The 27,506-nt window shown below is 38.6% G+C and overlaps 3 protein-coding genes and 1 non-coding gene across 20 annotated transcripts in view; 2 read left to right on the forward strand and 2 right to left on the reverse strand.

Moving 5' to 3' along the window:
• Nucleotides 1-255: 255 nt before the first annotated feature.
• Nucleotides 256-1,955, reverse strand: ACTRT3 (actin related protein T3). Its single transcript, XM_059065079.2, has 2 exons — nucleotides 1,756-1,955; nucleotides 256-1,174 (listed from the first exon to the last, which is right to left on the reverse strand). Exons 1-2 carry the CDS (start codon nucleotides 1,953-1,955, stop codon nucleotides 256-258), a joined length of 1,119 nt encoding a protein of 372 aa, XP_058921062.2.
• Nucleotides 1,956-3,481: 1,526 nt separating this feature from the next.
• TRNAV-AAC (transfer RNA valine (anticodon AAC)) lies at nucleotides 3,482-3,554 on the forward strand. Its single transcript has one exon. It is a non-coding gene; the product is annotated as a tRNA-Val (tRNA).
• A 2,227-nt stretch (nucleotides 3,555-5,781) lies between these two features.
• MYNN (myoneurin) lies at nucleotides 5,782-23,963 on the forward strand. 5 transcript variants are annotated; one of them, XR_010840664.1, is made up of 10 exons: nucleotides 5,796-5,892; nucleotides 6,232-6,457; nucleotides 7,348-7,644; nucleotides 12,383-13,173; nucleotides 14,123-14,282; nucleotides 16,113-16,291; nucleotides 17,179-17,262; nucleotides 18,320-18,406; nucleotides 20,363-20,683; nucleotides 22,298-23,963. XR_010840664.1 is itself a non-coding variant. In XM_067033983.1 (9 exons), the coding sequence occupies exons 1-9, from the start codon at nucleotides 5,856-5,858 to the stop codon at nucleotides 20,623-20,625; spliced, it is 2,124 nt and encodes a 707-aa protein (XP_066890084.1). In that variant the 5' UTR covers nucleotides 5,782-5,855; the 3' UTR covers nucleotides 20,626-23,963. The 5 variants fall into 5 exon arrangements, 3 of the variants coding, with proteins under 3 accessions (XP_066890084.1, XP_066890083.1, XP_066890085.1); XM_067033983.1 differs by having other exon boundaries at nucleotides 5,782-5,892; nucleotides 20,363-23,963; XM_067033982.1 differs by having other exon boundaries at nucleotides 5,790-5,892; nucleotides 6,284-6,457; nucleotides 20,363-23,963.
• LRRC34 (leucine rich repeat containing 34) overlaps nucleotides 17,564-27,506 on the reverse strand; it is a 30,675-nt gene continuing 20,732 nt past the window's right edge. For 4 of the 13 annotated variants that reach the window (XM_067033988.1, XM_067033992.1, XM_067033990.1 and 1 more), the window contains one exon: nucleotides 17,564-18,790. In XM_067033988.1, the coding sequence (XP_066890089.1) occupies nucleotides 18,741-18,790 (50 nt within the window). In that variant the 3' untranslated portion in view covers nucleotides 17,564-18,740. Of the gene's footprint in view, nucleotides 18,791-19,523; nucleotides 19,649-27,506 lie in introns of those variants that run through there. The other 9 variants (XM_067033986.1, XM_067033987.1, XM_067033985.1 and 6 more) reach the window with 6 other exon arrangements.

A 27,506-nucleotide genomic window follows, 5' to 3' on the forward strand; every position in this document is an offset into this window, starting at 1 on the left:
ACCTGCTACAACTAAGACCCAGCACAGCCAAATAAATAAAATTAAAAGAGTAATGTCTCCTCTAGCATTTAATTTGGTTCTACTCAATAAATATGTTATTTGACTGCTTCATCATTATTTTCCCCCATTATAGAAATGCAACAGAGACATGGACCTTCCAATAACTGAAATATTTTGTTCTCCCAGAAACATATAATATCCAAAGTTTTCTGTACATGTACTCAAAACATTTTCTTCTAACCATTTTATCTGTATTCAGAAGCATCTTTGGTGTACTATGTTGGGTCCGACTTCTTTAAATTCTGCAGCAGTGATCCACATGTCCTGGAAGGCAGAGAGGGATGCAAGAACAGAGCCTCCCATCCACACTGATATTTTCCTTTCTGGGGGAGCAATAACCTGCACAGGGGTGTTGGCAGGCACCACCTTTGCTATATCTTTAACTAGCCGCTTATCTAAACCAGGGAAAGAGGTTGATCCCCCAGCAAGGATAATATTGGAGAAAAAGGAATTCCTCAGATCTGTATCACATTTCATTATGCTGCTGAAGCACATCTTATCAATGCCAGGGGTCTCAAGATGCATGAGACTTGGAGAGAAGAGGGCCTCTGGACAATGAAAGAGCTGGTCATGGAGTTTGAGTGTCTTCCCATCAGGTAGTTGGTAAACCTTCTCTATACAATCAGCTTTCTTGGCCTTTTCCTCTTCAAAGTTCATTGCCACATAACAATAGTTTTCCTTAATGTCTGTGACAATCTTTCTGTCTGAAGCACTAAGCAGCATGATGCCGTGCTCCTTCAACAGCATCATGAGGTAGTTGGTAAGGTCAAGACCTGCCAGATCTAGCTGCTGGACACTATGAGGCAGACAGTAACCCTCAAAGATGGGTACACACTGGGTAACCCCAGCACCTGAATTCAGCACAAAGCCAGTTGTGAAGCCAGCAGCAAAGAGAGCTAGCACCCCCTGGATGGACATGTAGAAGGCAGGAACCTCCAGATGCTCAAAAAACACCTCAGTGACCCGTTGCCGGTTGGCCAGTGGGTTCAGTGCTGACTCTGTAATCAAGACTGGGCCATCACAGGGCTTTAGCTTCAGGTTATCATCATAGATATGCTTCCACATGATCTCCATGTCCCCGCAGCAAGTAATGAGACCACGCTCCACTGGGTAGCTGTAGGAAAAGCAGTAAGATAAATGGCAGCTTTAAATTTTTCCAGTGTCTACTCTCTTCAAACATGGGTTCATCCCCATATTTATTACCAGTAGCCCTTTATGGGCAGTGCCCGCCAGAGCCTCTCAGAGATGGTAACTGCCGGCAAAAGATAGCCCAGCTACCTTCCTCTGCAATTTTTGTTGCTTTCCATCTTCCCTGCCTCTTTAGAATACCCTTTTTGACTTAAAATTAAAAAAAATAGGGAAATCTTCACAGTTTTAATATCAGTTAGTTGAAAACAAATAGCCCAGAAGACAAAGGTACCTTGAATTAACATTCCTAAATGAACTTGTATTTTATGAACGATAACTGTGTTTGTACTTTTGAATACATTTGAATAGATACAGCGAGCAAGTTATGTTCACTCTTTAGGTATGTGGTACCCTCAGAGATTTGCGGCTCGAGCGTTTGCAATAATGATAGCTGGCAGAGACTTTCCTGTTCCTCACTTCTTATCCTTTCTCTCAGTGTTGGGCCCCTCTTGTGGGCTCCCCCGACTTCGCCTCCACGCGGTCCTGACCGCCGAGAGAAGGCGGTACCTGATGGAAAGTGAGCTTCTCCGCTGCTGCGCTTGGTCTCCCACGCACACTTCCTGCGCGCCCTCTGCCCCCCAGGTCTGGCCTTTGGCGCAGCCTATAAAATTCGGGTAGACAAACTGGGGCTCCCGGGACCCAGCCAGGCCCGCCTTGATCACTCCTGAGCCGTTGTCGATCACCACCGGTAGCTGGTAGTAGCTCATGCTGCTGCCGCCTCCTGTCGCCCGGCCGCTCCGGCTGCCCTGGCTGCGGGCTGCGCGGGGAGCCCGGAAAGTGATGTGACGGTCCGATGATCTGGAACGCCGCGTCATAGAGACCCCGGCACGGCCCCACGGGGCCTGAGCCGGGCTGGTGGGAGCCGGGGGCTGGGGGGAAGGCGGGGGAGGGGGGAGTCCCAGGCCGGGGACTCAATGGATGCAAGGTGCACTCTAAAGTGCCACCCACGATTGCGTCTCACCCGGGTTGGACCACTCCTCACCCCCTTGGAATCGGGAATACCAATATCAGGAAAACCTGACTTTCTTCTCAAAAAGCTAGATACAAATCTAACTCTTCACAAGAGGCTTTCTCTAATACCTAGATGAGCCATAAAAACAGTTTTATTTCTCAACGCCATTACATTCTGGTTATTAGATGTCTGTCCAAGGGCCTGTAGGAAGCTCTGAAATGCGCCCTCGAAACTGGAAAAAGGTGGAGAGATTTGACAGGGTAAAGTGTCGTAGCAGGGGACGCACTGTTCATGCTTCTGAATTTCTAAAAAGAGAATTTCGTCAACTTGTAAAAAGAGAAAGGGGAAAAGTGCTAGGACATAAAGTGGGTTTTAAATACTTTTATTATTATTTCTATATATTCTGGGCAGTACTTTGTTGTGTTTCTTTCCCCGTGTTTTCTAAGCAAAATGTACTCAAAACCAAAAAAGTATAATCTCACTTAAAAAAATTTTAAGCAATCCCATCAGGTTACCCACCCCACGCCCCTGCCCCCAGTGTAATATGGAAGCTCATTCTCATTCCCTAAAAATTCTTGATTCTGAGGCATAAGGATGTGTCTGCCTCTTTGCAGGAAAAACGATATTCCTTAGGTCATATGAAGCTCAGTCTTAGAAAAATTTATGCATGTTGCGTGCCAAAAAAGTGCATCTTGATGTCTGATTTTCTTTTTTAACCTCTTCAATTTTGCACACCCTGTAGAAGATTTTGAAACAAGTGCCGTCAAAAACAAGTACAGAGCAGAGGAGGAAATTCAAAAGCTAACGACACGTCCCTCCACCAGCGGCTGAAAGGATCGCTTTCTCGCTAGCTAAGTAACAGCTAGGGAGTTTGGTGCTGCGCGGAGCTGCGCCCCGCTGCGTGAGCCGGGACTCCGGGATTCGCGTGCGGCCAGCCCTTCTTAACCCGCCAAAGCCCCGAAACTCATCCGGGACTCTCAACAGAGTAACGCGAAGAAAAGAAACTAATATAACACTTCTTTTCTGTAGAAGAAAGTAAACATCAAAAAAGTGCACCCAACGGATGACCGGTTTCTAACTAGGGGCTTTGAATAAAGTGTATGCAAATTCCAACTTTTGAAATGGTAGTAGTGTCCAACTGGACATACGGTTACTTTTCCTTTTTTTTTGGTTTCATTGTTCTTTCTGTTAAAAGTTTCACTAATCCTACCTTTAAGTGCTTGTGAATTGCACGTTACAACAGCGATATCAAGGACTTTCTCAGGCTTTGTCAGCAAGCGGGTTTCCGTAGTGTAGTGGTTATCACGTTCGCCTAACACGCGAAAGGTCCCCGGTTCGAAACCGGGCGGAAACAAATTTTTTTTTTTTCCCCTGTTTACGTCCACTTAATAGGGTCTCGTGATGCTCCTTATGTTTGCTTTTTATTTTATTTCTTTTAACATCTTTATTGAACTATAATTGCTTTACAATGTTGTGTTAGTTTCTGCTGTATAATAAAGTGAATCAACTATATGCATACGTACATCCCTATATACTATCCCTCTCGCGTCTCCCTCCCACCCCCCCAACCCACCCCTCTAGGTGGTCACAAAGCACTGAGCTGATCTCCCTGTGCTATGCAGCTGCTTCCCACTTGCTATCTACTTTACATTTGGTAGTGTGTATATGTTAGTGCTACTCTCTCAATTCGTCCCAGCTTACCCTTCCCCCTCCCTGTGTCCTCAAGTCCATTCTCTATGTCTGCGTGTTTATTCCTGTGCTGCCCTTAAGTTCATAAGAACCTTTTTTTTTTTTTAAGATTCCATATATATGTGTTAGCATACGCTATTTGTTTTTCTCTTTCTGATTTACTTCACTCTGTATGACAGACTCTAGGTCCATCCACCTCACTACAAATAACTCAATTTTGTTTCTTTTTATGGCTGAATAATATTCCATTGTATATATGCGCCACATCTTCTTTATCCATTCATCTGTCAATGGACACTTAGGTTGCTTCCATGTCCTGGCTATTGTAAGCAGTGCTGCAATGAACATTGTGGTACATGACTCTGAATTATGGTTTTCTCAGGGTATATGCCCAGTAGTGGGATTGCTGGTCGTATGGTAGTTCTATTTTTAGTTTTTTAAGGAACCTCCATATTGTTCTCTATAGTGGCTGTATCAATTTACATTCCCACCAACAGTGAAAGAGGGTTCCCTTTTCTCCATACTCTCTCCAGCATTTGTAGATTTTTTGATGATGGCCATTCTAACTTGTGTGATGTGATACCTAATTGTAGTTTTGATTTGCATTTCTCTAATGATTAGTGATGTTGAGCATCCTTTCATGTGTTTGTTGGCAATCTGTATATCTTCTTTGGAGAAATGTCTGTTTAGGTCTTCTGCCCATCTTGGATTGGGTTATGTTGGCTTTTTAAAAAACATAATCCTGATAGTAATTTGCAGTACCTTGGGAATTTGAACTTTCAACTTGGATGTTAGTTTACTTGTTCACCGAATTTTTTTTATTAACGGCTTGCACATGGAAGAAGTGCTCCAGACTTTTTTTAAAAAGGTGTTTTTTTCTGTTAGTTTTTTAAAACTCACAACCTGATACTGAAAAAATAATATAATGTACAGCCTAGTAAGAGTAATCAAACACCGCGTAAAAAATAAGCTAAGCCCTGTTGCCCCGAGCATTCTTTGTATTACAGGTCATTTGGTTTTCCATTAGTTTTTCCCCTGAGATTGCTGATTTCTCTAAACGCCAGAGACCATGTTTTATGCTTTTTCCATATTCTTAGTATCTGTTTGACACCTAGTAGAGACAAATATTTCTGAATTAATAAATTACTGAAAAGGATTCTGACAAAAATAAAGTGGAATCAGAAAAAAATTATATTCATAAAGATGAAATCAAGAAAGAACCAGCCTCATTTTTTTTTCTTATAAACCTAACGGTTGTGGGTTTTTTCACAAACATGATTCTTACAGGGAAGAAAGAATTTACAAAGAGAGCAAACAGAATCTAGTTGTAAAAAATCTCAAGAGAGAAGAAAAGAATTCAAGTTGAGACTGTCCTTTAATATAAAATCACGAGTAAATTTCCTGTGGTCCTAACACAACTTTTTTTTTTTTTTTTTAGTTGGAGTATAGTTGCTTTACAATGTTAGTTTCTGCAGTACAACTAAGTGAATCAGCTACATGAATCAGGATATATACATATATTCCCCCCCTCCCTTGGACCTCCCTCCCACCCCACCCCGCCCCAATTCCACCCATTTAGGTCATCACAGAGCACCGAGCTGAGCTCCCTGTGCTACAACTTTTAACAAGAAAAAATGTTGACGTTTTGGTTTTCTTAGATTATATTGTCCGCGGGTAGTATGAAATAATTCACCCTAACATTTCAGCACGACTTATCTTACCGTTTCTGCGTCTTTTTATATTACGCAGATAACTGGCACCCCTTTCTCTCACTGTACAAAATCTGAATACGATGTAAATAATTGTATTAAAAATTTCTAGTCCAGACGCAGAACCCTTTCCGGTACAAAGCCCACCTTTTCCCATGCGCATGCCCAGTGTACCCTACTGCTCTGCTCCGCATTCATGCAGCTCAGACTTCAATCACCACGTAAGGGTATCCTGGAAATTGGGCTCCAGTTGGCTGATGCAAACAAGACTCGTGGGTCCCCAAGAGCTTTCGGGTACGTAAACTAAAAAGGGGTGATCAGTTTCAGCTCAAAAATTCCCATGGCCCAGAGCCCGAGTACACAAAGCAGCTGTTCCTACTCGTGGGGCCTCAAGGAAGGGGAGGATGATGGGAGACGACGAGCAACTAACTACAAGCCCCAGCATGCAATGCGCTATTTGGCTCCTGGAAAGAGGCTCGCGGTGCAGCGCGGTTCAGCCTCGGCCCAGGAGGCGGGCCGAGCGCGAGATGCTGACTGTCTTCCAACCAGAATGCTCAGAATGAGGAAGACAGGCGTGGCGCTGTGAGCGAGCACTTAGATCTCGTATCCAAGACTCTCCTTGTTTCTCCCTAGCTCCTGGCATGCTAGGTAGCGGTGTCTCTGTACGCCAGACTATTCCCCACAGGCCAGCATCGGCCGTCCGAGATCTTAGAACCTACGATGTTGCCACGGAACGCCCGGAGCCGGATGTGACGTCGCCGTGGAGGAAGAAGGGAGAGGTGGAGCGTGGCGCGGTGACGTCCTTCCAAGATGGCGGAGAGAGGGTGAAGAAACTGTGTTCCCCTTTGGGTTGCTATAGGTGAGTTTTGTCTTCGCCCTCAGCCTGCTGTCCCCGCTCTCTCCAGACCCTGGGACATTGGAGGGCAGGCTCCTTGGAGTTCGCGCTCAGGTCGGAGTGAAGGTGTTAGTGTGGACAGCTTGGGCGAGGCAGCTCCGGTGTTGGCCTTGGCCACAACCTCTGCTGTGGGAATTCGCGGGAGTGGGAGCTCGGCGAAGGGCAGGGAGGCGGAAGCCAGGAGAGACCGGCTTTCGCAGTCACTCTCCGATGCTACCTCGAGGGGAGGCGGGGTAGGGAGGGCTGTGGCCTCCTGGGGCGAGTGACCTAACCTTTGACAACTCTTGGCCCTGCTCGTTCTCCGCCCCCTGGGCGCCCGCCTCGCGTTTGAAGCCACTGTGCTCCGAGGAAGCTAACAGGTTTCAGTGATTTGAGAGTTTTACATTTGATCTTAGCCAAAAGGCCGAGAAGCGATTGAGGGCAATTTTAAAGAACTCATACCGTGTCCTTTCCCCCTTTGTCCCAAGAAATCATTTCATAGTGGTTTATTAATTTTTTTCGTAATATACATGTGCCTACTGAGCTTGAAAGTCTGAAGGTTCAATTGATGCAAAAGCGTGAAATTTTGCAGTGTTTTTTTTTCCCACTTTGTGGAAAATGTTTTCGCACATCGCCATTTATTGACGTGTCCAAAGGATTGTGTTAGTTTACCAAGCTGAAATAAAAGCTAGAAAGGCATTTATCCCTTCGGCAGTTTTATCCATATCTGTTTGATAAGAATTTTCTGGGGATATAAAATGAGAACAGACTTTATTCTGGTTCATGTTCTGTGTCTCTTCACTCACCAATTGCTTGGGTGAAAAGTTTGATGAAAATTTAGGGTTACTGATTTACTATTTCTTTTTGTTTTTTAGAACAAGGGTAAAATTCGATTCTGATATCAAAATGCAGTATTCGCACCACTGTGAGCACCTTTTAGAGAGACTGAACAAACAACGGGAAGCAGGTTTTCTTTGTGACTGCACCATAGTAATTGGGGAATTCCAGTTTAAAGCTCATAGGAATGTGCTTGCCTCGTTTAGTGAGTATTTTGGTGCGATCTACAGAAGCACTTCAGAGAACAATGTCTTTCTTGATCAGAGTCAGGTGAAGGCTGATGGATTTCAGAAACTCTTGGAATTTATATACACAGGAACTTTAAATCTTGACAGGTAAGGTACACATTTTATTTCCACTTATAAAAGCTGGTCAGTAGTCTTTAGAGCTAAAACAGATTAGGTTTTTTTTTCCATTTAGTCCCTGAACTCTGAGTCTTCAAATATTGATGTGCACAGTGTTGTTTTTAATAAAGTCAGTGTCTCTGATTTGAGAGAAACAGACCACATTTCATAAGCACAAAAGGTACAGATGTTAATATGATTAAAGCATGGTTTTTGACACATTTGATTTATCTACTGAAACAAAGCCTGTGATTTCAGTTATGTAAAGTGAAAGATCAAAATATGAGGAATTTTAATTGAATTCCAATTTCCCCTTGCTTTTTGGTCTTTGTGTTCCTCTGGTCTTCTCTCTCACTCTCTATCCCCTACCTCTTAAGGTGTTTGGGGTGGGGAGGTATAGGTGGAGAAAGAAGGAAGAATCTCTGTGTTCATTTAATAGTGCTCCCATTTCCAGCTGTAAATAGCAACCTGCAGGACCTCTTCCTGATCTTGATTCAGGAAAATAACTTCATTGGTGTGTTAATGGCCATGACTCCTGTTGCCTGGTAGAGCTATCAGTGCTAATGCTTAAGTCTGGTCTAAGATGCTAGGATGCTTCTCTGAGATGCTTAATGCTGTCACTGCACTGACAAGAAGTAGGTTCTGAGGAATCTGATAATGCAGGCATTTTGTGTCTTTCATACGTGATGAACTATATAATTAGATTAATACTAATATGTTTACTTGTTGGGGGAAAGGTGGTGGGGATAAAAGGAAGGAGAAACCAATTAGCTTACTCCTGTCTTTTCTCCATCTTTTACGAAAGTGTAAACATGAATAGATCATCATCTGACATAGAAAGATTATGGGCTTTAGAATTAGATCTTGCCTGTCAAGTCACCATGTCTCTGAGTAAGATATAGCCTCTCTGGGCCTCAGTTTCTCCATTTGTAAAAATGAGATGATATTAACTACATTGGTTGTTACTGTGAAGATTTAGGATTTACTACCTCCCAATGAACATTACTTTCCCTCCTTTATTTCCTCTTCTCTATCCTACTCTACAAGCCCATTAATTCCACATTTATTGGAGAAAAATTAGGGAAAAAACAAAAAAGGAAATACCTGAAATTCTGCCACCCACTGATAACCACTCTTAACACTTCGGTAAATATTCTTTCATTGTTTTCCAGATGATCTCTATAGTTATATGCATGTACATATTAAGCAAAGTTCTTCCCTCTTTTTACAGTGCAGCTTATCGTGGAAATATACTTCTTGAAAAGCTGGAATTAGGATGTTCCTTAATCCTATTGAAAAGGAAACATTCATGCTGTTTGGAATTGCTTTTAAATTTTGATGTAATGAAATTTTTGAGTCAGTTCCGTGTAAGTTGATTAAAGGAACAAAGCAGTGTCATAGATAAATGTCATATGATATTATTTAAATTTACTGAATACTTGGCTATACAAATGCCTCTGATCTAAAAATTCAGAATACATAATATAAAATAATGACAAAACCAGTGAATTTTGGTTGATCTTCAATTTAGTGGTTTCCCTTTCTCAAGTAACTTTGCCAAAAATCTTGAACGGATTGCAACACGATGAAGAGTGCCTTACTTTGAGCCTTCATGCAAAAAACCAGTATGAAGAAGAGCCAGATATTTGGCTCAATCTCTTTTTTTTGATGTGGACCATTTTTAATGTCTTTATTGAATTTGTTACATTGCTTCTGTTTTATGTTTTGGTTTTTTGGTCCTGAGGCACGTGGGATCTTAGCTCCCCGACCAAGAATTGAACCCGCCCACCCTGCATTAGAAGGTGAAGTCTTAACCACTGGACTGCCAGGGAAGTCCCTAGCTGAGTCTTTTTTGATACATGTCTTTCTTGGGGAGCTGAGGAGCCAATTGAGCTCAGACACAAATGCAAGAGAAGACATATACCAAAAATAGAAAGTCTGTACAACTTAGTGATTAAGAAAACAGGATAATAAAGAATTAAGTGGACTCAGGAGCTAGATTACCTTGGTCAAATCTTAGTTCTAACACTCAGTGACAAGTTACTTTACTTCTTTGGACCTCTGATCCTTCATTTGTATGTAAAATGGGGATTATAATTACTCATGTAAAGCAGTTAGCCATATACCTGGCAATATGTAATTAAATGACTTTCAGTGACTATTCAAAAAGTGAAAGCAAGTTTGCAGGCACTTTAGCTTCATGCTTATAAACAAAAGCAGATCAGTTATTGACATAAACAAATGCTGATTCTCTTAATTGTAACTGAGATTATAGGCTATCTGTGAAATAGATAAATTGTATGAATTACTGTTTTAGTACTGAACAGTTAGTGTGTGACTCAATACTAGTTTGTATTGGTCTTTAAGGCTATCTCACCTTATTGGTGATTCATTTTATGAAGCACTAAGCACAATTATAATTTGAGACCTAAGTATAATCAGTGATGGAGTAAATTTGGTTTTCATTCTAATAGTCTCTCTCATTTGTTGTAATTTAATAGTAGACTGTGTAACAGAGTCAATAAAAATGCTTAAGAAATGTAATGTTTTTAGAGAGTGACAGTGCTATATACATGCAAAAAGCATTTTGTACGGAAGATGAGTAAGATTGTATTTATGTTTAGGGCATTCATGCTATATCTTTGCAAACGGGGAGTTAACTTGATTACAGAGATCATTCGTTATTTGCTCCAGAATTATAGCCAAAGGCCATAAGAAAAGACTATTTTAAGTAATGTTTTCTTAGCTAAGGGAGTCAGTTTACAAACAGATTATTTTCCAAAAGTTTATTTATAGTATGTTTAGGAACCTGGGATGGATTTTCCCAGAGAATAAAATGTTCACTAAAAGTGGTGATTAGGTTTCCAAACTAGCCTATAAATCTACTTAATTTTTCTGAAGAATTAAATAATATCTGGGGAAAATGACAAGTAGGAAGGTTACATGAGGGTGTGTATGTGTGTATGTATGTATGTGTATGTATGTATCCATTGTCAGATAATTAAAAGGGCATATTTTTAGTGTTAATACCAACTCAGCTCTCTGACTTTACAGCTAAGAAAATTGAAGCACCCAAAGATGCTGATTTATTCTAATTAATTCAGCTAGTAATCCAGAGCCATTGCTAGCGTAACTGAACAGCCAGGCTTTCACTACATTGTAAATTCTGGAGGGCAGAGACTATTTGATATTTCGTAATATCGCTCTCAGTACCACACATGGTGAATGCTCAGTAAATTTTTTTTTTTTTTTGCTTTTTCTTTTCACATTTTATTCAATACACATAACAATACATATTAAAAGATTTAACAATAAGGAGATTTTTAATTTTTTGCTTTTATAAATTGTTTTTCTTTAAAAAAATTTTTTTAAAGTAAGCTGCAGGCTTTGACTTGGAAAACACAAGGGGAGTGGGGGGCAGAAACCTGAGGCTGCTGCCCCTTATCTGCCTTCACGGTACTGTCCCCTTCTCCCAGCTCTTCCCCGACTCTGTGAGCCGGGCCTCAGACCTTCCAGCTAACTGCTTCCCATGAGCCACTACTCTGATGTCAGCCTATAACCAAAGGAGCTGGGGGTCTGGGCCTGGTGACCAACCCTTCGCCACCCACTCAGTCAGGGTGCTCCCCACCTGCAGGCAGGAGGCAACACCCTATCTGCTACCATCAGCCCCTTCCAGAGCCCACTGCCCCACCCCTCCCTGTCTAGCCCAGCCATATACAGCTCTGCCCCATCCGGGGATGCTCTGCTCAGAGATGGGCTGGCAGGGCCGCCCCAGCCCCCCTGGTAGGCAAAGACTGTGGAAACCTCTGGGGTCTTGTGTTCAGCCATGTGATGCCAGGGGTGCACATGGGCCCCTTGGGTATCTGAACAGAAGGGCATGGGAGGGAGGGCCGCACCCCTGCAGTCCTGCTCTGCTGGTCTAATGGGCAGCTGCCCACCCTACCCCATCCCACACCGCGGGCTCCTGAGTCGGCAGATTAAGCATTTTATAGTGAAATGCTCAGTAAATATTGATTGGAATGTTGAACATTAATCTTTTCTACATAACTCTAATATGACAAACTCTCCAGCTAATTTGGGTTGGGGATCACACACAGTAAAGCTGGGAAGGTTGCTAGAGAGAGCTTAGTGCATTCTAAAACCTTGTTCTTCCAGATGTGATCCATGGACCAGCAGCATGGGCATCACCAGGGCATATGTTAGAAATGCAGACGCTCAGGCCCCAAAGCAGACCTACTGAATCAGAATCTACATTTAACAAATCCCTGGGTGATTCACATGCACAGGAAAGTTTGAGAAGTGCAGTTGAAGTCCCTCACAGGGGAGCAGAGGAAGATAATAATTTCTTTAGACTCTTCTTGTTGCCAGTCCAGAAAAGTTGGTTGGTATCTGAAGAGGCCTCAGGAGAAATGGGAAGAGGCAGTAAGTTGCTAACAGCCACTTTTGAATTCCAGCTGTTTTCTTAACAAGTAGAAATTTTAACATTTTGTTTTTCCATGGTTGTACATATGAATAATCCATTACTTTTCATCTTTTCAAGTTCTGTAAAACTGGAGATTTTTGCCTAAACGTTCTGAGTGAATAAATTTTTTAATAAATTTGTTCTCTTAGGCCTTTTGTATCATTCTACTTCATTAGGTCTTAAAAGACAGAAATATTTGTGTAGCTCTGTTTCAAAAACGTTTTTTCTTTGATCAGAACATTGTCATTTAGCCTTGTTTCCTTACAGTTGGAATGTTAAAGAAATCCATCAGGCTGCTGACTATCTCAAAGTGGAAGAGGTGGTCACTAAATGTAAAATAAAGATGGAAGATTTTGCTTTTATTGCTAATCCCTCTTCTACAGAGATATCTAGTATTACCGGAAACATTGAATTGAATCAACAGACTTGTCTCCTTACTCTACGAGATTATAACAGTCGGGAGAAATCAGAAGGGTCTACAGATTTAGTTCAGGCAAATCCTAAACAAGGGGCTTTAGCAAAGAAGTCATCTCAAGCTAAAAAGAAGAAGAAGGCCTTCAACTCCCAGAAAACAGGGCAGAATAAAACAGTGCAATATCCCAGTGACATTTTAGAGAATGCATCTGTTGAAGTATATCTAGATGCAAACAAATTGTCCACACCTGTAATAGAACAAGTTGCACAAAGAAATAATTCAGAACTTGAGTTGACATCAGTTGTGGAAAATACTTTTCCAGCACAAGATATTGTGCAAACTGTTACAGTGAAACGGAAACGTGGAAAATCACAGCCAAACTGTGCTCTGAAAGAGCACTCTATGTCTAATATAGCCAGTGTCAAGAACTCTTACGAGCTGGAGAGCTCCGGGGAAGAGCTGGATCAGAGGTATTCCAAGGCCAAACCAATGTGTAACACGTGTGGGAAGGTGTTTTCAGAAGCCAGCAGCTTGCGAAGGCACATGAGAATACATAAAGGAGTCAAACCTTATGTCTGCCACTTGTGTGGAAAGGCATTTACCCAATGTAACCAGCTGAAAACGCATGTAAGAACTCATACAGGTAAGACTGGTTTGTGGAAAGTATAATTGTTTTTATATTGTGACTGAAATAATATTTTTATAAACATATTAACATACAATGTTGACTGTGACCAAAATTTGGTATATACTTGTATTCATAAAAGTGTTGAGCATGTTAGACTTGAAAATGTCTTTGTAATTGTGACCAAGTATTTAATGGCTATTTGTTTTGTTGTAACTGATGCTCTGAAGTCCCAGTGTGTGAACTCTTTAAACCATTTTCTCTCACAATTACAATAAGCATAAATTTAATTCTACCTTGCTAAATATTTAACAGACAATATATTAAAACTAATAAAAAGTAATTACAACTCAGGCTGTTTCTCAGATTTTACCAACACATCTCACCACCTGCTTCTTTGTCGAACTTCTGAACATAAATTTTATGTACATTCCTTCCTCAGCCTCTATATTTACCTTTATTGGTACACTTAGATTTGTGCTTTTTTTTTTTTTTTTTTTTTTTGCGGTACACAGGCCTCTCACTGTTGTGGCCTCTTCCATTGCGGAGCACAGGCTCCAGACGCGCAGGCTCAGCGGCCATGGCTCACAGGCCCAGCCGCTCCACGGCACGTGGGATCTTCCCGGACCGGGGCACGAACCCGTGTCCCCTGCATCGGCAGGCGGACTCTCAACCACTGCACCACCAGGGAAGGGAAGACCCAGATTTGTGCTTTTTAAGATACATTATGTATTTTTCTCATTGATCACTTTTCACTATTATGAACTAAGAAACACGAATTTCTTTTAACTCTACTGGTGGTTTCAGTAATCAATCTGGAAAAATAGACTATTTGCTTTTTTACTTCTAGAGTTAATATTTTCTGAATACTGAAACTAGTACTGTTGTTGAACTCTTTTGAAAGCTTGTATGGCTTAAGCAACTAAAACAATATTTCCTTCTAAATATAAATTTTATTTACTTTTAGGTGAGAAGCCATACAAATGTGAATTGTGTGATAAAGGATTTGCTCAGAAATGCCAGCTAGTCTTCCATAGTCGCATGCATCATGGTGAGGAAAAACCCTATAAATGTGATGTATGCAATTTACAATTTGCAACTTCTAGCAATCTCAAGATTCATGCAAGGTAAAAATAAAAACGAAAAAACAGATGTTTGATCTTCGAGTCTGTCATTCACTATAGCCTTAAATAGACCATTGTATGAGAATTCAGGACAGTAGAGTTCTAATTGTGGTACCACCACACAGTATTCTCAGTACAGTGAAGGAACCACAAGGGAGCCATGGTGCCTGGAGGGGAATAAGTGAGGGAGGGAAATAAGATCAGGATCGTGTTAGGGTGTCCAGATGGTGAAGGTTTTGTAGGTCATTATAAAGCTTTTACTCTTGAGAATGAGAAGTAAGTGATGTAATCTTGCTTGCATTGTAAGAGGATCACTGTGGATGCTATGTTAAGCAAAAGATTGTAGGACTGCAAGAGTGGAAGCAAAGTTACCAGTTAGGAAGCTATAGATAAAACCCAAGTGAGAGTGACAGTGGTTCAGGTCAGAGAGATAGCAGTGGAAGAGATAAGTGGTAGTCAGATTCCGGATGTATTTTAAAGGTACAACAAACAGAATTTGCTGCACATTGGATGTGGGGTATGAAAGAAAAAAAGAAGAGTAGAATTTAAAATGATTCTCAGGTTTTGAGCCTGAGCATCTGAAAAGATAGAATTACCATTAACTTAAGTGGAGATTTGTGGACAAAGCAGTTTAAGTAGGAGTACAGGAGTATAGGAGTAGAGTTCTGATCATGTTAAATTTGAGATGACTGTTAGACATCTGAATGGAAACGTGCATTAGATAGTTGGTTATCTAAGTCTGGAAGTCAGGGGACTGGTTTGAGTAGATAATATTTAAAGTCATAACATTAGATGAGGTCACCAAGAGAATGAAGATGGATAAAAAAGAGATCAAAGGATGGAGTCATAAGGCACATTAAGAGTTCTGGGAGATGGGCAAGTCATTATAAGTGACTAGGAAAGAACAACCAATATAGGGGCAAACCAGAAGATTGGGCTGTCTTGGAATCCAGGTGGAGGAAATGATTTCAGAGGGAGTAATCATTGTGTCAAGTTCTGATGATAGGGAGATTAAGAGAGAATTGACTATTGGATTTGGCAAACTGAGAGGTTAGCAGTGGTTTTGACAAAAGCAGTGTTAGCAGAGGCTACTAGAGAAGAAATGAAAGTAGAACCATTGGAGACTCAAGATTTTACTAAAGGGGAACAGAAAATAGAGGAGCAAGTAAGGTCAGGGGTCTTTTTTTTTTTTAAGATGGGAGACATCAGTATATTTGTATGCTACAATCCAAAGGGGTGGTGAAACTAGATGATATAGGATGGAGGAAATTGCAAGAATGATCATTGAGTAGGCAAGGAGGATAGTATCTTAAGTATATAAACTGGAGTAGTTAGATTCAGAAGAACTGTCATTCTCATATTAGAGTTAAGAAAAGCAAACTCTATAAATACAGATGCCCATAGGTGGAGATTTGTGTGGTAGAAATTTACTTCTGATTGCTGAAATTTTTCTCAGTGAAACAGGAAGCAAGGACATCAGCTGAGAGTGAGGATGGGTGAGGAGGTGCTGAAGGTTTGAGGAAAGAGTTTTGAAGAGTGAGTGAATGGACAGACAAAAATAATTGCCTGCAGTATTATGGGCACACTTGGCTACCACATAAGGCTGATGGCAAAACTTTGAACTAATCTCAGAACTAATGTTTTGAAAACCAGAACATTTAATCTTGACAGTATACATTGAAAACTGTTGATTTTAAATACATATTGTTGATCTGTTAAGATGAAATGAAGTAAGATACTGCATGAAGAATTGTATGAAAAATGTTTGCTGTGTGGCGTGATCCTTAGATTGTTTTCTTGCCAACATGTATCTTTATATTTATTTACTAATAGGAAGCATAGTGGAGAGAAGCCATATGTATGTGATAGGTGCGGACAGCGATTTGCCCAAGCCAGCACATTGACCTATCATGTTCGAAGGCATACGGGAGAAAAGCCTTATGTGTGTGACACCTGTGGGAAGGCATTTGCTGTCTCTAGTTCTCTGATTACTCATTCTCGAAAACATACCGGTAAGGATTTGACACAGAGATGGCTTAAAATAAGGAAAGTTGTAAATAAAAGAAAAAGGGAAATTGAGCCTTTACAAAAAGTAGGTTACAGGCTTTGTAGTTATATATCTGTTGTGTCTGTGCTTCTTGAAGCTTTTTGTGTTTCTGATTTTCACATAAATTTTAGATATAAAAGCAGACTTATTTTCTAGAATAATACACAGTGGGTGAAATTTTTTATCATGTAACTTATATACATTAAAATCAGATAATTTTGACAATATATAAATGAGTTAATAAGACATTTTTTATGACCTTAGAAGAACTCCTTAGGGTCTTAAAGCTTCATTTCCCTTGGATAAAACTGTAAAGTTAAGGGGTTGGGATGAGTTTGGGTAGAACGTTGATTTAATAACTTCTTAGGACTTTTTCTACACAGACATTGTAAGATTTGCAAATTAAATAGATACTTCAAACCCAAAGTAGCAATTTTGAAGCGAAACCTGTTCAAAATTTTTCGTATTTTTGTAGGTTAATTTTTTAATAGATCTTTCCTAAATGATTTTATTCCCCTTTAATAATCTTATAGATAGCAAAAATTGAAATACAGATTGATGAATTTTCATGTTTTTCATTATATAAAAATCAAACTTCTTGCCCACGTCTAGTCTACTAGAAGGATATTTGGAGAAAGTTTTATTATATGAAAAGCATCAGGTTACATGAACAGTGTAAAGTAATTACTAATGTTCATTTAAGTTGGATCACACTGAAAATACCTCTAAAATACAATACAAAGAGGTTTTAATTTAAATAATATTTTACAACAGCTTACTTTAGATTATTGTAATTGATAAATATTATATTGGTATAGTACACCACTTCGCTATCTTTTATTTTCCATCTAGGTGAAAAACCATACATATGTGGTATTTGTGGGAAAAGTTTTATTTCCTCAGGAGAACTCAACAAACACTTTCGATCCCATACAGGTCTGTGTTTAGGGAGAACGTATTATTTTTTGTTCTCTCTAATTTCTTTTTATGTAAACCTTGACTTTAAACCATTATGGACTATATGGTATCTAATCGTACTCTAACTGTAGCTATATTTTAATGTATGAATATCAACTTATTTGTTTATTTTTGTTTTTTTTAGTTGTTGGGATTATGGATTAAATTTGGTCAAGAATTGTGTAGGTTTTCTAAGAAATGTGCCAGATAATCAATGGTTTTTAAATGATTTGGATAAAGTTACACAGATAATACCAAAAAATGAAAAGGAATAGATAATACCAAGATAATATCAGATTTTATTATTAAACAATGTTCAGTATGCACATTTTAGGAATATATTTTAATATTGACATGGTTATTGTAAAAGGTAGTATATAAGTAGTATGAAGAAAATATGAAATACACAAAAATTTTTAAAACAAAGGAGAACACCACTTTGAAAATGTACTGTTCTTTTTCTTTCTAAAAGTTATTTCTTGTAATTCCTATCTAGTATAATGTGAGCACCTAGTAAACAGTTCATAAGTTTATTGGCAACTTCTATATCCTCATGTTCCTTACTTTGCATTATAAAGCAATGAACAGTTCTTATTTCAGAAGAATTATAATTTTGTAGTATTTTTATTCTGTGAGTATTTTTAAAGGATTTTCTAATTTATAAGCTACCCGAGGGCAGAAACCATAATTATGCATTTTTCCCCCAGCTACATCTCTTAGCCAAAGTCTGGCATATAATTGGCACTCACTAAATGTCTGATAGAAATAAAAAAGTAAGTTTTTTTTTAGTTTGAAGGTTCTGTTAGTGAAAATGCTTGATTTTTCCTTGAAATAGGTATGCTTTGTATTATAAAGGAAAGGAGTGCCTATGTGTATAGAAGTTTTCATTTCAGTATATTAGAACCAAGAGATTAAAATGGTAATTTGAAACTAAATTTAAACAATATAATGTTTGCATTGTGTTTGTGAACATTGATATTTTTGCCTTAGTGTCTTCTGAAATATTGAAATTTTAATTTTTTAACTTGTTTTTCAGGAGAAAGACCATTTATCTGTGAATTATGTGGAAATTCTTACACAGATATTAAAAATTTAAAGAAGCACAAAACAAAAGTCCATTCTGGTAAATGCTTCTGTTTTTTAAAAATTTGATGCTCTCATATTTGTACTATTCCTTAAAATGTTGAGATATACATTGTAACAGTTTAAATTAGATATATATTTTTTAAAACTAGGTGCACACATATGAGGAAGGTAGCTTTATAATGTACAGATGAGTTCACTCTGAATTTCTTTCCATATTGACCTTGTAATAAACATTGCTTGAAATACTTCCTCCTTTAAAAACCTGATATATGGGGCTTCCTTGGTGGCGCAGTGGTTGAGAGTCCGCCTGCCGATGCAGGAGACACGGGTTCGTGCCCCAGTCCAGGAAGATCCCACGTGCTGTGGAGCGGCTAGGCCCATGAGCCATGGCCGCTGAGCCTGCACGTCCGGAGCCTGTGCTCTGCAACGGGAGAGGCCACAACAGTGAGAGGCCGGAGTACCGCAAAAAAAACAAAACAAAACAAAAAAACCCCTGATGTTAATAAATAAATAAATAAATTAAAACCTGATATATGAACAATTGCAAGAATGAGACACTACATAAATAGCTATATATCACTCTTTCCCATACTAGAATCTAGGTTAACTGGGATTTACTGTAGTTATGTGAAGAAAGGAGCATCATGAATGCTACTCCAAAAACGTATAAGAAGAAATAGGGAAACAGGTATCCCCAAATTGTTATGATGCATGAAATGGAAAGCCAGACCACAAAATTTTTAGTCAGTTATTTAAAATGAATCCTTGAGAAAGTTCCACTGTGCTTACCATTCTGTCATGATTAGAAACAAAACACTAGTCTTCTTCACTGTGCAGAGATGATAGTAAATATAAACATCATAAGGATTGAGGTAGTAATGTCTGAAAACTTCAGTGAGTCATTAATTCAACAGGCATTTATTAAATACCTCTAAAGTACACATAACTATGCAGGGTATATGAAGTTGAACAAGGCATAGTCCTAGTCCTCAAAGAGCTTACAATCTGGTGTGGGAGACCAGAAATCTAAATAAATAACTCATTACAACACAAAATACAGGATATAATAGAGATGCAAGAATACTGAAGAAGAGATTAAGTCCTTCTGAGATGAGTATTGGAAAGGCTTAATTCTAGGGAAACTAAAAGGTGGAGAAGAGTTCAAAGGGTGGAGATGGGAAAGGGAATGTTCATCCCAGGCAGAGAGAATATTGTGAAGAGAGTCATCGCAACAAGAGAGTGCAGGTTGTATTCTTGGCTGGCTGAACTGAAGAATAGTCTGACAAAAACAGAATCATAACTTTAAAAAAGCAAATAGGCAATTTTATCTAACAAGGTTAGTGAGATTGAAATCATGTCAGTACTTTGAGAAGAGCGTGGTAAAGCTAGTGGAAAATTTGAACAGAAAAATGTATCTTTAGTCAGTAGTGTAATTACTCCCTTGAGTAACACAGAATTTCTTACTTCTGAAAATAAATGAAAGTGCCATACCTCTGAACTTGAACTCACAGAATAATATGAAGTACTCATTAATACATTCAGTGAACAAACTAGGTACTTAATTATGTGTGTAGTACTATAAGGTACTTTGAAGGAATTAGAGAAGTATAATTAGACATTTACTTTGAAGGAATTTATAGTCTGTTGAGCATTCAAGGCACACCTAAGTAGAATGTTACATACCAGTAAGATAAACAGATGTCACAAGGTGGTATATGAAAAACTGACAAATGAGTGATAAAGTAGATAGGAAACAGCTTACCCTGGTCTAGCACAATTACGTCCATTTTTATAATGGTGCTTAAACCTAATCTTGAGGCCCGTAATGGATTTGTATAGATAATACAAAGGGCAAATCAGCAGAAAAGAAACTGTGACTAAAGGTGTGGGGCTGAAATGCAAGTTCTGGGGGTGGTAAATAATCTGACTGAGTCTTCCTCATGGTTTTTGTTCTGTTTTTAAAGATGGTGATTTTTTTTACCTTCCATTTCAGGTACAGATAAAATTCTAGATTCCAGTATAGAGGATCATCCCTTGAGTGAACAAGATTCCATACAAAAAAGTCCTTTATCAGAAACTTTGGATGTGAAGCCTTCTGATATGACTTTACCACTAACTCTTCCACTTGGGACTGAGGACCACCACATGCTTCTGCCTGTCACAGAGAATCAGTCTCCTACATCAGATACATTGTTGAGGTCAACTGTGAACGGGTATTCAGAACCACAATTGATTTTTTTACAACAATTATACTGACTTTGTGAGGAATATGGAATTGCTAAATCGTCTCTGGTAGTAAACATAAACATCTCTGGTAAGGTGCATATATTCATATTAAATTAACCCTTCACTTGAGTTGTGGCCATTATTTTTCATTCACTGAAGTAAAAGCACCTGATGCTGCATCATAATTGTGTAATGCTTATTTTGATATTTGGCTTTTATGTCTACATTATACACACAGCTTTTAAAGGAATGAATTATACTACAGTAGCACTATTTGGGGTGTATAAGTTTTACTATCTTTTAGAGCTGCCTTAATTCCATATTTATTTTCATTTTAGAATTGCCTTTCATTTACTGAAGTGGAATCTATCAGTTTATGACTCACTTACGATCTGTGGGATGTGTTTATTTTCTTCCCCTCAAAATTTAAACAAAATCCATAATAGTATCAGCCCAAGAGTGGTGCTGTTACTAAGCCCTATAGACCAGTACGTAAACTATGGGAGGAAAATTTCGTATCTCTGCCTAAGAAAATTTAGGTACTGAGTAAGAACTGTGCTATTTCTCTACTAATATAGTCCATTGGAGGTAACTTTTCTAATGAAACAAAAAGTGCTTAAAAACTAGAAAACTATATATAAATTTTGTTCATTTAGAACTCAGTATTCTAGATAAAACCAATGGTCAGTACTTTTGATTTGAATTATCTGAGACTACATTTTCAAAATGAATTTTAAATAGATATTTGGTGTTTTTATCTTATTAAATTAGACAGTTTCAGATTTGATGCAGATTGTTTTAATAGGTTTCTAGATTACTGGAGATGAGGAAAATATACTGAGTTTTGAAAATTTTTGATAAGCCTCTCTTATATTCTTATGCACTTTTTAAAATATAAAATCCTAAAAAGAATTTTTTAAATAGAAACTTAATGCATAGTATAAAACACTTGTCTTCTGAATTTGATACATTATATTCATAAATAGTTAAGAAATTAACTTGTTATAAGTGAACATTTGAGTTATCAGAAAGCCAGTTTATTAAACATTTTATACTTGAGTTTTCTGTAAGTTTCAAGTTTTAGATTTTTATAGATTAAACCGCAACAGTTCATGGTGGTCGTAGTTTCACAGTAGTCCTTTTCCTTCCTAATGAACTTAGAAAATTCAGATTTATTCTGATATTTACTACCATTCTTCCCTCTCCCATTTTTCCCACATATTGATTTATTTCACTGCCTAATCTTTGGACAGTAAATTATCAGTTTCTCAAAGTCAGTTCCTATACTGCTGATCAAACACCATGGTGACATTATTTCTTATTTCTGCCATGCATCATTTGTTTTCTGCTTTTAAACTATACCTGTAACAAAATTAATGTATTTTCGACTGGTATTGATTTCTTTAGTTGTATTTTCTCTGAGGTTCTTAATCATAGGAACCAAGTAGAAGACTTAATAAAACTAAATTCTTCTAAACTGTAAAGATCATCACCATTTTATAGCACATGCAGCATTTTTACAATAAATTGCCACCAGTGGGATTGACCTAGAGTTTGAAATACTGCCTTTGTATAACATAATCAAACTTAGTATTTAATTTAAGAAATCTAATTATGCATATGTATTAATATACTGGGTTTAAATACAATTTATAAAGTTATAAAAATGTTCAACTAATCTATTCTGGCTTAAATTCAATAGGAATTTATTGGAATGTGAAGAAATTAAAGAAAATTAAGACTCAGCCTTTTTAAGAAGTCTGCTGAAATGGAGAGGCTATATTTAATTCACATCTTCATTAATCCAAGCATCTAATGAACAAAATTTCTTTTTAAAAACTGCTGTAGTGATGTCATAATTCTGTAAGGGTAGTAGTTACCAAATTTCCTCTAACATGATGATAATTAGTATTTTCCTTTACATAAATTAGCCTTTAAATTTATTATTTTTAGGATTATTGGATTGGAGTGACTGAAGTTGATTTATTCTCTTCATCATATTATCTGCTTCTTAGCTAAAATAATTTTATTTTAAATTGACGTGGCTTGACACTCTTCCACAATGACATGTAAAGAAAGCTTGAAGACTGAGTATCTTTGTCTTGTCATTCTTCTCATAATGCTGTATTATTCTTTATCATAATATGCATATATTTTAGTTGTATCTGCTATCGTTAACACTCACAATTATCAGTTAAATTCATCTTTAAATATATTTGCTACAGTGCAGTGTTTTGGGAAAGTTCTATTCTTAATTATGTAAGTATTACTAAGTTTTTTGAAAGTCTTTTTAGGATGCTGAACATCTTATTGAGAAATTATTTTCTAAATTAATTTTGTTTTGTATTTGTATTAGATTATTCTTTCTGTATCGTTAGATTTTAGGCTTTTTAAAAAACCATAGATTATATATAAATGATTTTTTGCTGGTATTTGTTTTATGTTTAATTTCATAGAATGATTTTGATAGACAGATTTTTAGAAAATTGTTTTATTTTTTTCAAAAGAAAAGGTTCTGTCAGTTCTCTTGCACCAAGTGTGTCACTTTTCTGTATGTTTCATTTCTGTAGCAATTGTGCAAATGAGTAGTTGAAATGTGCTTATATAAAGACAATCTACATGTACTCATTTTAAAAAATATCCTAGAACAGTAACTGACATTTGATGCATATCAGAAACATAGTTTAAAAATAGTGGTGTCCAAGCCTCACCCCACCTTAGGCTCTCTGAATCAGACAATCTCCAGAACATGCTGAAAAGCTCCATAGGTGATCTTAATGCATACCAAACACTGAGAACTATTATCCTAAACATTTCTTGGTGTTCTTCCTTTGGGGTCTTGATATGTGATACGTAGGCTCTATTTTTTTTTTTTTTCTTTTGGCCATGCCATGTGGCTTGCAGGGATTTTAGTTCCCTGACCAGCGGTTGAACCCGGGCCCTCGGCAGTGAAAGTGCAGAGTCCTAACCACTGCACTGCCAGGGAAGTCTCTCTCTGTGGGCTCTTGATAAATGAAGCTCTTGATATAACTTTTCACTTTTTACTCAGAGATTTTGAGTCTTTAGAACTTGGCTAGAAATACCACCAAATAAAAAGAAATTGTACTTTAATGCAATTTCTGTAAATTCTACATTTTTACTCATTATGTATGAACAATACCAATATTTAGTTACTGGAGCATTTCTTGAGACAGTGATATGGTCTACTCGTCTATCCTCTACAACCCCTGTCCCCCTTCACTGAACAGAGATTTGGTGTATTTGCTTAAGGACTTTAGATAATTATCATGTAAACACAGTCATCATTCAGAAATAGGGTATTTAATTTCAAGAATATACTGAAATAAACACCACGGATGTGAATCAGATATTTGGATTAAAGTATCTGGCCATTATTTCAAATGCTGGAAAATTATTGAAATCAGAACACATAAAGCTGTAAAGATGAATAAGATAATCTCCTCTTTTAAGTTTACAGTCAAGTGGGAAAGACAGGCCTGAATGCCAAGTGTTATAGTGGAGGAAGCAAAGAAAGGAAATGCTGAGCAGTCAATGGAAGTTGAATGGACAGAGAAGGGGCTGTTACTCCCCTGGATAGGCAAACAAGAGGAGATGGCTAACGGGAGGAATCTGTACACAGCTGACTGAGGTAGGGAGAATGGAGAGAAAGTCTGAAAGGTGGTGGCAGAGATAGGAATCAAAGACACATCTAGCACTGTATCTATACCACCTTGAAATAGTCCTCTACCTTTAGCCTGTGCTGAAAGAGTGGGATTAGATAGCCATGTTTATAATCCAGGATCTCACACACTCAACTACAGTTGACTGCTGAAGGGCAGGGATTAGACAGCCACATTTGTAACACATGATTCCATACTTGTGACCACAGCTGATGAACACCTTACCAGGGAGAAACAATTCTTAGGCCAAACTGAGCGACTTTCTTAAGAATTTGAGCTATGAAATTCAGAGACTTACTAGGTATTGGTGTACATGGAAAAGAAAAGATCATTTAGATCTGGTCCAGAGTCACTGAAGCTTAAGCCAAAGTCTGAAAGAAATAGTGAAGAAGCAGAGAAAGCTGACCTATAGAGCGAAGCAAGGGGATGAAGTAGGTTTGCAGAACCAAGCGACTGAGGCCCTGTGAGAGAAGTGGCTTGGTTTCTGGCTTTGCAGTCCCATTCTTGAGGTCACACAGCTATGCTTCATTTCCTTGTTCTGGATGCCAGTGATTCTTGCCTATTAAATTCTTACAGTAAAGCCCCCCCTTTATTTTCTTTTTCTTTTTTTTTGCTGTGCCGCGCGGCCTGCAGCATCTTAATTCCCCAGCCAGGGACTGAACCCACAAATTCACTAAATCCACCTTTTCTTAAGCAGGCTTGAGTCAGTTTCTGTTGTGTATAGTTAGGCAGTTTCAACTTAGAATCCTAACTTCTGATCCTCAGCGATTTGAGTATATGGAGGTGGCATTAACTGCTAGGCAAGTTAAGGGGGAGGTTTATGGAAGAGAAGACTATTTTGTATGTGCTGAATTTGATGGGTGGTGAGATACCTATGTGAAAATGTCTAGCAGTAGTTGGAAATGGGGACTGAAACCCAGCAGAGATTAAAGCTAGAGAAACAGATCTTGCAGCATAAGGCTAATAATTACTGTGATAGAAATGATTTAGGCAACCATGGGAGATGGTACAGAAGAACAAAAGATGAGGACAGAATCTTGGGGGAAATGCATTTTAAGAATGAGCAAAAGACAAAAAAGGAGATGGAAAGTAATAATAGGAAGAAAACCGGGGTGATGCAAGTTTCACAGAGACAAAAGTGGCTTTGTACTGATCACGTGGTACAGAGAAATTAGGTAGGATGCAAAATCAAAGACAACATTGGGTTGAGTAATTTGGTTGGGTAATTGGAGCATGATGATCCCCTGAGAAAGGCAGCTGCAGTAATAATAGTAGGAGTAGAGCCCAGGTGGATATGCTTTGAGTAGTAGATAAGACATAATGAATACTACCATTTAGTTTGAAAAGCAGAGTGCGTACAGCAAACAAGATCATTTTATCAAATATCTAAAAGGTATAAACCACTTTATTTCTTGCTTTTTTGCTTCGAACTTGAAACTTTGTTAAATGATGAGCATAATAGAGTCTGCAACACTGTAATATGAGGCTGGATTTGAGCTGGATCTTAAAAGTTTTTAAAGGATGATTGCTAAGAGGAAAATGGAAGGAAATGTATAACATATATATGATTGCAGATTTGCTCGTTGCAATTCAGATGTGCAGAAGAAGGGGAATTTCCCTACAGAACTCTCGCACCCAGTGGGAAGTCTGGAAAAAAATTAACTTTTAGTCCTAGGCACTTTAAAACCTAATCTTATACAAAGCAGCTAGAATTTAAAATATCTTAAGGTAGTGCTTAAACATTTTGAAAATTGCTGTCTTATTTCTACCCTTTGTCTTCTCTCTAAAATGCTGTCCACATATATGGGGAGGAGAGGAGGCCTGCATGACAAAATGGCATCAGAGAAGACACTGTCTTCACTCTTTATTCTCTGGGCATCCTGCTGGCCTCTCATGCAATAGGCAACAGCTTGTAAAAATATGTGATCAGGTTTTTCCTAGCCTGGTCAGAGCCCAGTAATTCTTGGCTGACCTGGCTTCACCTTAGTTCTCTTGGATGTGGAGAAGAGAGCTCTGAGACTTCTGCAAAAATGTCTCAAGCAGTCCCGTGTAAGTCAGGTTGCAGGTTTAGCACATGCCACTCCACTGCAGGCTCCAGATAAGCCTACTTCCCATTTACCTATTTGCTTCCCACTCAGCTACCTTGTCAGTCTCCCCCTGGGAGAATATAGGAACTTGTGGGTCCCCTCTGTAGCACAGAGGAACAGAGAGTAGCTTGGGAAAGCAAACTGCATTAGGAAGGTTTACTTTGATATGGCTTGTGTCCTAGCCTGGGAGTATCTCTTTCAGAATCCTGTGAACTCCTCTACTACCCAGCATATTATGGAATACTTCAAAACAATGAAAGCTGAATAGACACTGCTATATTAAACATGAATGAATTGCACTAATGTACAAAAGAAGTCTGACACAAAGCGTGTATATACTGTATGATTCCATTTATATAAAATTCCAAAACATGCAAAACTACTCTGTGATGTTAGACATCATGATAGTGGTTGTCTATTGGAAGATGGTTGGAGGTGGTTCTGGGGAAGCTTAATGGCATTTACTATCTTTATCTGGGTCCTGGTTAACACAGATGGGTTAGCTTTGCGATAATTCATCCGCCTGTTCACTTAGATACTTCCATTTAAAACAAGTATATATTAAAGAAACTAATTTGAAGAATGAGAAAACCAGAGCATTGGTTTTTAAACTTGAGTGAGATTAAAGATGACCTGGATTGTAAAAATGCGGATTCCCCAGACTATCCTCAGGAATTGATTCAGTAGCTCTCACTCTTAAGAATCTGTATTTTTAACATTTGCCCCAGGTGATTCTGATGCTCCATACTTTAAAAAATGCTGATCTAGGGCTTCCCTGGTGGCGCAGTGGTTGAGAGTCCGCCTGCCGATGCAGGGGACACGGGTTCGTGCCCCGGTCCGGGAAGATCCCACATGCCGCGGAGCGGCTGGGCCCGTGAGCCATGGCCGCTGAGCCTGCGCGTCCGGAGCCTGTGCTCCGCAACGGGAGAGGCCACAACAGTGAGAGGCCCGCGTACCGCAAAAAATTAAAAAAAAAATGCTGATTTAGTATCTTCATTTTAAACTCTCTTTACTCTTTGGACAGATGTTCAAGTGTCTGTCACAGAAGTCTGTCATAGTGTTTCTCAAGTCTGAGATTATTGGCTCTCTAATTGCTAGGAGTAGCATTTCCTCACCAGCTGAATGTTTTCCAAATGTAATGACA

This window comes from Kogia breviceps, chromosome 5, assembly GCF_026419965.1.
Source record: "Kogia breviceps isolate mKogBre1 chromosome 5, mKogBre1 haplotype 1, whole genome shotgun sequence".
In the NCBI taxonomy this organism is placed as follows: Eukaryota; Metazoa; Chordata; class Mammalia; order Artiodactyla; family Physeteridae; genus Kogia; species Kogia breviceps.